Genomic DNA, 13,587 nt, shown 5'->3' on the forward strand with positions numbered 1-13,587 from the left:
AGGATCAGGATTTTTGATTCTAACCGGATAGGAATCCGTCATGTTTTTCTCAAACAAGATTGGATCCGGATTCACATTTTACACAACTGCCGGATCTGGATCACGACAGGATTTTAAATATACGGAATTCGCTTTCTGATTGTTTACTTCGATGTTTTGAATGATCTTGGAATCAGCTGACTTCAGCGTTGCACCAGTATTTTGAAAAATCCCTGATACAGAGTCAAATAGCTGTTCAACCTTGTTCAGAATATTTTTGGATCCAGATTTTAACATTTGAGACAGAAACGGGATCCGGATTGAATGAGGATTCCATTTTATCGAACGGGATCGGATCCTTATCCCGAAAACCATGATCGGTACACATCTAACTATAACAGTAGTTGCAATACTACTAGCGTAACAATTTACAACGTAGCTACGTTGTAAATTGCTATGCTACTAGACATTGATTCCGTTGATTTAGTACAGTGGTTCCCAACCTTTTTCGACCTTTTCAAGCTCCAAAACGACCATCGCCCCCAAATATTGGGAACCAAAAAATGGGCATACAAACTGTAATCACCGGCGAGTTGACTAAAAATGGTCAACTTTTTGACTCGACCTCGCAATTACACTTTACAGCTAAATTTTCGTGAGTTGACTAAAAAAGGCTCCAATATAGATGTTCGCGCCATCGCCTCCCTATCGCCCCCTTCGTTATTTTCGCCCTCCCCGAGACCGCCAAATCACCCCCCTTTTTGTTTTTTGCTTCGTGCTTGAAATGATCTTTGCCCAATATCATAAATGGGGAAATCCCTAGAGTTAACTTCCATCACGGCATCACCGAAGTCAATGAGTGACTTTGAGTTTCAAGTTCCACTACAGATACCAGTCATCGTTATCCTTTGATTTATAAGTATTTTCATCAATTCAAGTCACGATAACACGAAAAGATAGGATGGTGTTGAAATGACTAAGACAGTTAGTTACATTAGATATATATTCCCATCAATGGAATATTGCAATGGAACTAATCGAGCTAAAATGAAACTGTAAAAGTGAAACTGAATCACGGCATGTAAAGGAGAGAATTAAGTATTTGATGAATAAGGTTATTGAATACGATATAGATTAGATGTTTGTAGAAATGGACATCGGTCTATTACTGTGGACTGTGGAGTACTTAATGTGGGTAAAGGTCAAGCAATCTACGGCCGTAACACCAATTTTTTATGGGCTACGGGGTAGACTCTAGGAGGGTCCTGGATTGTGTGTCTTGAGTACTTCGAACACCTCTGCTCATATCACACTCAAATTTGAATTTCACCATGGTGAGGTCACAATTGATGAAAGTACGGTAACAGAGAAAGCAAATGCCTCATTTTGTTTATCTTTCCTCACATGTGCAACTACACGTTCGAAAAATGGTATTTGGAATCAACAATTTGACGACATAAGTTTTCCCTGTGCTCGCAACGAGCTTCATCCAAGAAGTGAACATGAGTTGTGTTGCAAAAAATTCGACCCAAACCGCTGATACCTACTCACCCCCGTTGACAAGAAAGGGATCGCCGAATACGCTTCCCGTGTAAATCCCAGTTGCGGATTCTAGTAGGTGCCGGATCCAGGTATTACCCGACCCGGGAAAACTGATCAGGCCGACTTTCCGATCCAATTCCCCTACTTTCAAAAATCGTTTATGCTCACACCGCTTGTCTTCACTATTCGTGCGATATACAATAACGTAATTCCGATCGCTCCCTGAACATCGAGTCATATTCACAGGTCGAGACAAGTCGAACCTGCAACGCAAATGTTGATAACAGGTCAGATAAAGATTAACTTAGGTTGCAGATCAGACTGTGCTTACTTTGCGGTAGTCAAGCCGCAGTAACAAACATTCGTGTTTGTCGGAATAGCCAATACCAGGCCAACATACTCGCATTGAAGCAGGCATCGCGCTACGACCATGTCCCCAATGACGGAGTACTCGTCCATGAATGCGCGGAGATTATTAGGCTTGCGATAGCATCCAATCACCGACTTTTCGTTCACAATATTGGCAAGCGGACCAGCTGGAACGATTCGAGTAAGCAGCGATTCATCAGAAGTGTAGCCAGGGTGAAAATGTTAGAGGGCCAGTTGAAAATTTAGGCGAAATTTATCGAACAAAAACATTGTGGCATTTAGTTATTCAAACGTGACGTTAATATGTCAAAGTGTTTGGGCACACAGGACCCCGCTCCTTCTTTCTGTAAATGCCAGTGGTGATGCTGCTATGTGGGATAACAATAACTATACCAACTATATGATTATAGCGTCACCATAGTAGCACAACACGTACATATATTAAATTACGTCTATCAACATAATGCTCGAAAAACAATGAATTCTTCTCATAATCGTATCTGCTAAAGTTGATTCTTGATGCTAATAAATTCAGTTTGGTCGGTAATAATGGTATGCTTGTTCAATATTGAGTACCAAATTTAATGAGTTTTTTTTAAATAAAGTAACAATTTTATAACTACCTTTTTCAAATACTTCGTTAAAAGACTCATTCATGCCAAGGCCTTATTGAACAGACAAAGAATACATATTGGGTTACCTGGTTTACACTGTGATTTCACTAGGTATACCATCGTTAGGTCTCTGTAGCCACCACACATTCTTGATTCATCACCAACGCAAGGTAATTTGCATTTATTTCCACCTTCTTCTATGGCGATGAATGCACGGGGATAGTAGCTACAAATACATTCATTTCCGTTTCTTATTCCAGCAAAGACAAATTTCTTCTGCTTCACCCTGGACAAGACATACATAAGTTTAACAGGGCTGAAGTAACCAATGGAAAGGATCGCTATCACATCTAATTCGAGCATCTCTTATATCAGTGTTTCTCAAATTCTTTCCCAACGTGTACCAGCGGTGCCAGCACTAATTCGATTTTTAACACATGGCGTACCTCCAAGTTGTTTTTCACTACACGGCTACCACCTAAATCAGTGGTTCTCAACCGCCGGTCCGCGACGACATTCCTGCCGGTCCGCCAAGCATATTAGAATTTTATACTTTAATTTCAAGATGCAATGTTGAAGGCTTGTTCATTGATAAAATAAATAAAACATCAAATTTTAAACTGATTGATAACTTCCTGAGGTAACATTAGGGCTGGAAACATGTTCGATTTGACTTGAAGTTCAAGACGTGTCATTTGACGATATGCGAGCGGCAAGTACACAGAACAGATACGAGCCGACTCCTCGCTAAACAGCGCAGTTTGATCATTGGTTTTCGATTCATTCATTTTGTGCAGGACCGTAACTGGGGCACCACAAACCGCCCAATTGGAGAGGGGCCGAGCTTGAATAGGGCTCAAAATTATTTCGCAAATGAACATAAATCATAGCGTATTTATTTGAAACTTTTTCTAACATTTTTCAATTTCTTTTCGCGCTTTTCACGATTTAGTATCCCTAAATGTCTTGCTTATTAGGTGCCCTTTTCTGAGAAATACGTAATGATTTATTGGTATTTTGGCATCAGCCATTACCACGCCACGACGCACCAACACATAATCAAGCTTGGGCCAAAAATTTGGCCGCGAGAAAACTGCTTCACTCGTGAATGATCGAAAATTTTCTCTATTGGCGCGATTAAGCTACGTAAACTCTCTGCTTACGCTGAGTAGAATGGATGTGCTCACAAGAGTAGTATAGTCGATCGGTCGTGACGGGCTATAGGGTTCTTATGGGCGGGGTGGTGAGGTGCCTGAAAACCGGGGGTGGTGAGGTGACCCTTATCTCTTATGGCGGGGGTGGTGAGGTGCCATTGTGTCTTATGGCGGGGGTGGTGAGGTGCCATGTGTTCTTATGGGTGCGTCGGCATATCGTACTTTCGGGTGTAGGCATCTCTCGCACATCGTACTTTCGCATGTCGTACTTTCGCGTATAGGCTGTGTTGGTGATTCGGTATGTGTTCTTATGGGTGCGGTCGTGATTCGCCTTTTCGGGTATAGGCCGCGGTCGTGATTCGCCGTGAAAACTCGTGGTCGTGACTCGCCTTTTTTGCTATAGGCGGTTGCGGCGATTCGCCTGTCGTGTATTCTTACGGGATCTGTGGTGATTCACCATGTGTTCTTATGGGTGCGGTCGTGATTCGCACTTTCAGGCATCTCTCGCGCGGTGTTGAATATGTACGAGTCACCAACAATAACCGCGCAAACGGAAACGTGGTTTGTCGTGAGGATTAAGCAGTGCGTGCGACCTATATTTCGAATGACCTGTGCGCTGAATTATTTCTCGTCCAGCCGCTACTATCGATTATTACACTATTCCATTCAGTGCGAAATAGTTTGATCGTAAATTATGATATATGATGTCGTAGTTTAGTCGTATCAAATGACCGATCGTGTTCTCTCTTTCCTCGCTATTGATTGCTACCTGAATAATATTTTCGGCTTATTCACTGTTTCGCGCCTACAAAATAGTCTGCTGTTCATAGTCACAGATTCATCGCGATAGCACAATTTTCACACCTCGATCAGTAGAACAACACCGCGCTAACCCAGTTGTCGAATCACATAGGTCATACATTTACGTGAAATGAAATATTGTATTGCGATATACAAATATGCAAACTATTCTTTCAATTCGACAAGTCTAGTTAACTGATCGATTTTCAATCTGCCGACACAGTTTTTAACACGAGTGAGTTGATATTTCTTCCCGGGTACGAGCGAGGCTTTGTTCCATTGATCCAAAACCACCTCACCAGTATCATCCTTCAATGTAAAACTGTGTAATTTCAACTCCTTTCCGGCACCAGAATTGACCATCTTCTCCTCTCGAGAAACACAAGTAGCGGCGATCGAGACGTATTCATCTTTATTTCCGTATACCGATTCACAGGTCAATAATGGGTATTCTTCAGTCGTATGTCTCGATTTTCCATGTATGGTTACTGACGAAGCCCGTCCCAGTAATACAGCAGGTTTTCCAGTAAATTTGTCAATTTGGATCCAACCGGATTTGACCATGAGTTTTTTTCGTCTGGAGAATGCTTTCTCAACGACCCCGAACAATTCACGATTGAAACACGTGAAAGATATCTCTTCGTTATTACCGTCGATGAATATACCTTTGATATATTGGCTAACGCCACCTCTTTTGGGTGATGAGACGAATTTGACGCCGACGTGAAAATTTGAAGCGGCTCCGACTTGCATAGTGTTAATGATGCTGTTCGATGCCATATCGTTTGGTAAAGTGTCAACTTGAAATGTAACTCACTACACAAATCGAGTTGAATCGTATTTGAATGTATTGATTCGACCCAACTCAAATCCTTTGACAAATCCTATTAACGCGATCTGTTGAATCGAACGTAACCTGAATATTACTGACGCCAACATTCACCCGCATCGGATCATTCACACATTCCACGCCGCTGTTTTAACACTTATAGAATCAATACCAACTATCTCTAACCCGATAATATTCAATCATTTTGGTAATTTGCCAACTTTAAATCCATTCGCGGGATGTACTAAAGGTAAATCCAAATAATCCAGAATGAAATATTTGGACTTTGACATTGCGTGAATTGAAATATATTGACAAACATGACTACCAACTTTGATCCAGTCCCATTTCAAGATCATACTTTGAAACAATCCTTGAAACTGACAACTCTATTCACGACTCCGTTTCCGTTTGTAAAATAGAGTTTTAGAAATACTATCACTATGACAACTCAACATTTTAACATCTCGCCATGCACAAACGAGTAAAATACAAAAACCTTGGTAAGTCAATCCGTTTGTAGTAACTCACCAAACCAAAACAAAAAGTGTCCGTATGAAAAGTAGACAAGACTACGCGAGTAATCACTACAACCTACAAACATACCAACTCAGTTGTATCCATATCCCATATTTTTTATTCAACTGTAAGATGAAGTAATTACTACTTGGCGCGCGGTTTGAGATTAACACATTACATTTGAGTATACGAGATTTGAATGTCTGACCAACGTAGTTGAGAATTCTTACAATCGAACGATGGTGTTATATTCAAAGTTATCATGCTGTGGACAAAAGGATTGACGCATTGATTTGACATATGAGATTTGTAATAGTCGATCATTACTTGATTATTAAATTATGACATTATTAGACCAGGGTTGTGTTGAAGGTTATTACGATACCAACAAACTTTTCAGAAACATTGTTATTAACATATCGATTTGTAAAACTAGATTAACATGTCTGAAATGTTTTGGTTGGGAAGATTAAGCCGTGTTCGTAAAAACCACGCAGCGTATTGTGGAAATCAGGAAATAATTTACAAATATAATTGTCTCCAGTAACCAAGACTAAAGATGAAACAACAATTTTCTTTGTTGAACAATAACCGGTACAATACTTTATCGTCGTAATATGCGGTGGGAATTGAAACACTTTCGCACATTTCCCGGTGTCAAGATATCACACTAGGTGAATTGACATATCGCCGCTTGATTAATGCTTAATCCGTTCACGCCATTTCACACACTTTGATCATTACAAAAAACAAATTGGAATATGTTTGCTAGATGCATTCAATTCGGTTAGAAATGTCTGGTACACAACAATCGTAATATCAATGAAGTACTTGCTACACTGTAATTCACTTAACGTGTTTTGCATTGTTGTTCATTTGTAGTATTGATTGTTTTTGAACCCCCAAATAATAATTCCCCGACATGAAACCAAACCGTTGAAAGTCGTTACCATCACAACGAACCAATTTGTACGATGTTTGCTAAATGCATCCTATAGTTAGGTGTACTAGAATTATTTGTCTAACACATACACCGACAATGCAATCGAAAATTTTTCCGTTGTCATTGCTAGAGTAAATGTCATCACAATACTCTGTCACTAAAAGACGTTACTTGTATGTGATTGAATCCCTAACAATTATCTCACTAAACCGAACTCCAAAGAAATTTTACTCACTCGACGGATATGAAACAGCGTCGCTTAATCGGTCTATATCGTTTTTCTAAAGGTAAATCATATCCATCCAATAGAAAACAATTTTCACTAGCTTGGTAATGAAACCGAAGTCTTCAGTCGATATTTTGTTTGCGTCAAATACTTTGTAATAAACACATTTGAGTGGTTGAGCTTTACATCATCAAGCTGTCATCTGTAAATCGAGATTACATCCGACTTGTAACTCTATCGTTTAACTAACCGAGTTGTATGCACAGTTTGATATTTTGGTCATTTAGTGATTGCTGAACATACCAAACGATGCACACCCACCGCCGAAATACTGCGTTGATCTTAATTTCCATCATCGTGATAATCGAAGTACATTTCTTTCGAATTCGTAACAACCGACTACGACATGATAAATTTTTGACAAGTTTACTTAGAAGGTTTGTTGCATATCGCGAAAAATAATATACCACTCATATTGATACTGTTACTTCATTGATCGATATTTTCAAACGAGTAAAATTTATTACTTGAGTTTCTCCGCTTAATGTAAATGTAAAGTCAGTCGTCTTTTAACATCCCAAATACATTGATAAAAAGTAGGCAATCAAACACAACACTTTGTACGACACTAATTATTGTTCCACACATCTCATTTCATACTAAGTGTATACGAAAGATATTCACGACACATGAAAATATTCGCTCATGCTACGAACATACGCAATGATTGGTGGTGCTTTCAAACTCTTTCGATATCACAAGAATTTTATTGTCTGAATGGGTGTTCATGTATCTTAATAATCAAATAGTTCAACACAGAACTAGTACTAACAGAAACATCAGAGAGTTGTTTACACAAAAGTTTGTATGTGTACAGTATGCGAATACCATGTGTAAGTCCAGCACAATTGCAGTATCCATCCGAGTATAGTCAACACAAATTTATTACAACGGAGCCACGTAAACTTTCGTGAAAGAAAAGCATACTCACTTCCAGAGGGTTATGTCAACACCATAGCAGTAAATCAGCTACTCCAACAACAGAGTACATATGTTTTCTAGTTACGGTGCTTACATCTTACACACAAATCAATCTAGTTTGCTAACGAAAAGTGCTGAGTCATCAAGTGATTGGCCTAGCAACAAAACAACTAGTAGATATTATCATTCAAAATATTCCTAACCCTTTACACACCAGTGACAAATCATACAACGAATATGTTTTGTGGGTCGAATTGTTGTTCAGTGTCAAGTCTACCTGTTGAAACGTACATTAAAACAGCGCAATTCAATTAAAACCACGAATCTATTTTCATTTCCTCACAAACTGTCACATACAGAAAAATAAATTTTATTCCGCCAAAACATACTTGTAACCAATCGCTTTCATTAAACACACAACACCATAAAAGTATTTACTTTCTACAACATAGACATTCCGACGTAGTCAAGAAATATTTTTATTAATCAAAATCATCGACTTCTGTTTACGGCGTTAGTGTGTGCATGTCATACATGTGGGATCCGTATTAAAATGGACACGACACGACTGAATGTAAGGAGATAGAAGTCTATCGCATAGATTTACATGTGGTCTTCGCTACGGTTTCAAAAAACGAATCATCTCTTTTGCATTGATCGAGACCGAGCAAGTTAGTTAATGGCCATGATTGTGTTTGTCATATGCGAATGATAGGGTTACTGTCAAATCTACATACAACAACCTTCTGGCACTCATAATAGCAATTTCATTCTCTCCCTTCGTAATTGTAGACTCACGACAAGTATATTGTACAACTCGACAGCTACGTTTAACAACACCAACGACACTAAACATACGATACCTACCCAAGTAAAATTACCATTTTCACTTGGAGGTCAGTCGTTACCTGAGTAAAAATACCGATATTCTTTGAAGATTTATCGTTTAATCAGAGTAACAAAACATTTTCACTTGGGGGTCTATCGTTTCCAAGAGTAACAAGCCGCCTTTCCTTTGGAAATCTATTTTTTCTCTGGATAACAAACCTTTATCACTTGGAAATATATTTTTTTCCCTGAGCAACAAACCTTTTTCACTTGGGAATATATTTTTTCTCTGGATAACAAACCTTTTTTACTTGGAAATATATTTTTTCTCTGGGTAACAAACCTTTTTCACTTGGAAATATATTTTTATCCTACAGCAACAAACCATTTTCACATGGAAAACTACTTTTACCTAGAGTAACTAATAATTTTCTTTTGGAAATATATTTTCTCCCTGGGTAACAAACCCGTTTCGTTTGGAAAACTATCATTTACCTGAGTACCAATACCGTTTGCACTTGGAAATCTATCTTTTCTCTAGGTAACAATACCATTTTCGTTTTTGAAAACTGACAACCACACCCGACAATTCGATATTTTTGTATATTGTTACAACGGGCAGTGACAAAATATACACCAACAACGACTCCGATACATTTGTGCAATCGCATATTTACTTGTGTTGGTGCATCCCATCAAAATCATCGGTTACCCACATGCAATGTGCTCTTGTATATCGAAATGTATGTTTGGGAAATTGGACAATAGGTTTCGATAGGTCTGTGATGTCCGGGTTCGTGCTTTGGATTTTCCAGAGTCAAAATGTCTGAATAAAACACCTCCTCGACGATGGTTGGTATGTGGATAACGGTGTTCGGAAAACGGTTGGATTTATGTCACCCATCGCGATAACAATTCCAGGTCGAGTTTTCCCCGCATGTTTACTATATTGTGTCTTTATTGGTCATGTATGTCTCAACATTCAGTTTGAAATCGGAAACTCTGATAAAGTACGTAACTGGATCCGGATATCAACTCTGAATCGATAAACCAATGAACAATATTCAAAGTAAACATGTTACACCCTGTGTTTCCACGAAAAAATACCATCCAGACATACGTCGCGCTTGTTTGCCCACACCAGTATATGCGTAAATGGAGGTGTGTGACATTGCATGCAATGTGTTGGTATACAAACATCGATCCACAGACATTATCATAGCCGGTAGTTTTGATGTAGATCGAATGTCATCACACCCGATAACAATACCAATAAGCCACATTGCAATGACTCTGAGTCAATCTGAAGCATGACATACAGACACACAAACATGGAACCGTAACATGGGTTATTCGCACGACGGTGAAAGTGAACTATACAGCATATACCAATAGAGCGTTCACAGTCGAATATGCGAACCACGCACAATCACATACCCTGTTTTTAGTTGGATATGTACGAAACCAATAAATCGATACATTTCTGTTCCTTCTACGTCAATAATACAAGCGTCATTCCAATGCATCGCTCGAATGTAAGGTTCGTCGGGTGTAAAATCCATGTCAAATAACACCAAAGTGTGCTTTCCGTGTTTTATTATTTCCACCGACGCTTCTTGTCTGTGTCGTAACACTATGGTGCGGGGAGTTGAAAAACGGTGGATTGTGAAACGGATTGACATGACCAACAGAATCGACGTCAATAACCTTGTGGTGATGACAGTTTCAAAATGCTCCGATATGACGAGACCAACCTCGATCTCCTGTGGCGATGACCGTTTCGAAATGTCGCCGGACGAACTGGACCCTTACGAAAGTGTGTAATATGCTTGCGTGTGAAATCACGAGGTAGTGTTCTATTGTGGTGTACGATTGCAGTCTTCATTCCACAGAAACACACCTTATTGGATCACAGTATCAGTCCGAGATTTGCACGATATTTATTTGGAGTCGTTATGTGGGAGTAGCGATATCCATGCATCGTGAATGAAAGACTGATCGCAATCATTTCGAGCACCCGTACTTCGATAGTTCACATTGGTCAAACGCTGCAGCAGAAAACTTCGGTGTCGACAACACGACGGATATTGACCGATGTATCCAATTAATCTGGGTGGTCTGTCCGGAGATAGGGTCATGACTATCTTGTAATGTTACAACGCGATAACACCATCGAATAAATCAGTGAACGGTGTCGAGATATCGATGTCATAGCGCGGACTCAGAGTCATTGCAATGTGGCTTATTGGTATTGTTATCGGGTGTGATGACATTCGATCTACATCAAAACTACCGGCTATGATAATGTCTGTGGATCGATGTTTGTATACCAACACATTGCATGCAATGTCACACACCTCCATTTACGCATATACTGGTGTGGGCAAACAAGCGCGACGTATGTCTGGATGGTATTTTTTCGTGGAAACACAGGGTGTAACATGTTTACTTTGAATATTGTTCATTGGTTTATCGATTCAGAGTTGATATCCGGATCCAGTTACGTACTTTATCAGAGTTTCCGATTTCAAACTGAATGTTGAGACATACATGACCAATAAAGACACAATATAGTAAACATGCGGGGAAAACTCGACCTGGAATTGTTATCGCGATGGGTGACATAAATCCAACCGTTTTCCGAACACCGTTATCCACATACCAACCATCGTCGAGGAGGTGTTTTATTCAGACATTTTGACTCTGGAAAATCCAAAGCACGAACCCGGACATCACAGACCTATCGAAACCTATTGTCCAATTTCCCAAACATACATTTCGATATACAAGAGCACATTGCATGTGGGTAACCGATGATTTTGATGGGATGCACCAACACAAGTAAATATGCGATTGCACAAATGTATCGGAGTCGTTGTTGGTGTATATTTTGTCACTGCCCGTTGTAACAATATACAAAAATATCGAATTGTCGGGTGTGGTTGTCAGTTTTCAAAAACGAAAATGGTATTGTTACCTAGAGAAAAGATAGATTTCCAAGTGCAAACGGTATTGGTACTCAGGTAAATGATAGTTTTCCAAACGAAACGGGTTTGTTACCCAGGGAGAAAATATATTTCCAAAAGAAAATTATTAGTTACTCTAGGTAAAAGTAGTTTTCCATGTGAAAATGGTTTGTTGCTGTAGGATAAAAATATATTTCCAAGTGAAAAAGGTTTGTTACCCAGAGAAAAAATATATTTCCAAGTAAAAAAGGTTTGTTATCCAGAGAAAAAATATATTCCCAAGTGAAAAAGGTTTGTTGCTCAGGGAAAAAAATATATTTCCAAGTGATAAAGGTTTGTTATCCAGAGAAAAAATATATTTCCAAGTGAAAAAGGTTTGTTACCCAGGGAAAAAATAGATTTCCAAAGGAAAGGCGGCTTGTTACTCTTGGAAACGATAGACCCCCAAGTGAAAATGTTTTGTTACTCTGATTAAACGATAAATCTTCAAAGAATAACGGTATTTTTACTCAGGTAACGACTGACCTCCAAGTGAAAATGGTAATTTTACTTGGGTAGGTATCGTATGTTTAGTGTCGTTGGTGTTGTTAAACGTAGCTGTCGAGTTGTACAATATACTTGTCGTGAGTCTACAATTACGAAGGGAGAGAATGAAATTGCTATTATGAGTGCCAGAAGGTTGTTGTATGTAGATTTGACAGTAACCCTATCATTCGCATATGACAAACACAATCATGGCCATTAACTAACTTGCTCGGTCTCGATCAATGCAAAAGAGATGATTCGTTTTTTGAAACCGTAGCGAAGACCACATGTAAATCTATGCGATAGACTTCTATCTCCTTACATTCAGTCGTGTCGTGTCCATTTTAATACGGATCCCACATGTATGACATGCACACACTAACGCCGTAAACAGAAGTCGATGATTTTGATTAATAAAAATATTTCTTGACTACGTCGGAATGTCTATGTTGTAGAAAGTAAATACTTTTATGGTGTTGTGTGTTTAATGAAAGCGATTGGTTACAAGTATGTTTTGGCGGAATAAAATTTATTTTTCTGTATGTGACAGTTTGTGAGGAAATGAAAATAGATTCGTGGTTTTAATTGAATTGCGCTGTTTTAATGTACGTTTCAACAGGTAGACTTGACACTGAACAACAATTCGACCCACAAAACATATTCGTTGTATGATTTGTCACTGGTGTGTAAAGGGTTAGGAATATTTTGAATGATAATATCTACTAGTTGTTTTGTTGCTAGGCCAATCACTTGATGACTCAGCACTTTTCGTTAGCAAACTAGATTGATTTGTGTGTAAGATGTAAGCACCGTAACTAGAAAACATATGTACTCTGTTGTTGGAGTAGCTGATTTACTGCTATGGTGTTGACATAACCCTCTGGAAGTGAGTATGCTTTTCTTTCACGAAAGTTTACGTGGCTCCGTTGTAATAAATTTGTGTTGACTATACTCGGATGGATACTGCAATTGTGCTGGACTTACACATGGTATTCGCATACTGTACACATACAAACTTTTGTGTAAACAACTCTCTGATGTTTCTGTTAGTACTAGTTCTGTGTTGAACTATTTGATTATTAAGATACATGAACACCCATTCAGACAATAAAATTCTTGTGATATCGAAAGAGTTTGAAAGCACCACCAATCATTGCGTATGTTCGTAGCATGAGCGAATATTTTCATGTGTCGTGAATATCTTTCGTATACACTTAGTATGAAATGAGATGTGTGGAACAATAATTAGTGTCGTACAAAGTGTTGTGTTTGATTGCCTACTTTTTATCAATGTATTTGGGATGTTAAAAG

General features: G+C 38.8%; 1 protein-coding gene across 1 annotated transcript; it reads right to left on the minus strand.

The window, feature by feature from the left end:
• Positions 1-1,276: 1,276 nt before the first annotated feature.
• LOC145433787 (sialate:O-sulfotransferase 2-like) lies at positions 1,277-3,688 on the minus strand. Its single transcript, XM_080311042.1, has 3 exons — positions 2,591-3,688; positions 1,853-2,057; positions 1,277-1,784 (listed from the first exon to the last, which is right to left on the minus strand). Exons 1-3 carry the CDS (start codon positions 2,865-2,867, stop codon positions 1,523-1,525), a joined length of 744 nt encoding a protein of 247 aa, XP_080167168.1. The 5' UTR covers positions 2,868-3,688; the 3' UTR covers positions 1,277-1,522.
• Positions 3,689-13,587: the final 9,899 nt, after the last annotated feature.

Source organism: Botryllus schlosseri, chromosome 2 (genome assembly GCF_051294905.1).
Source record: "Botryllus schlosseri isolate E-star chromosome 2, Bs_hap1, whole genome shotgun sequence".
In the NCBI taxonomy this organism is placed as follows: Eukaryota; Metazoa; Chordata; class Ascidiacea; order Stolidobranchia; family Styelidae; genus Botryllus; species Botryllus schlosseri.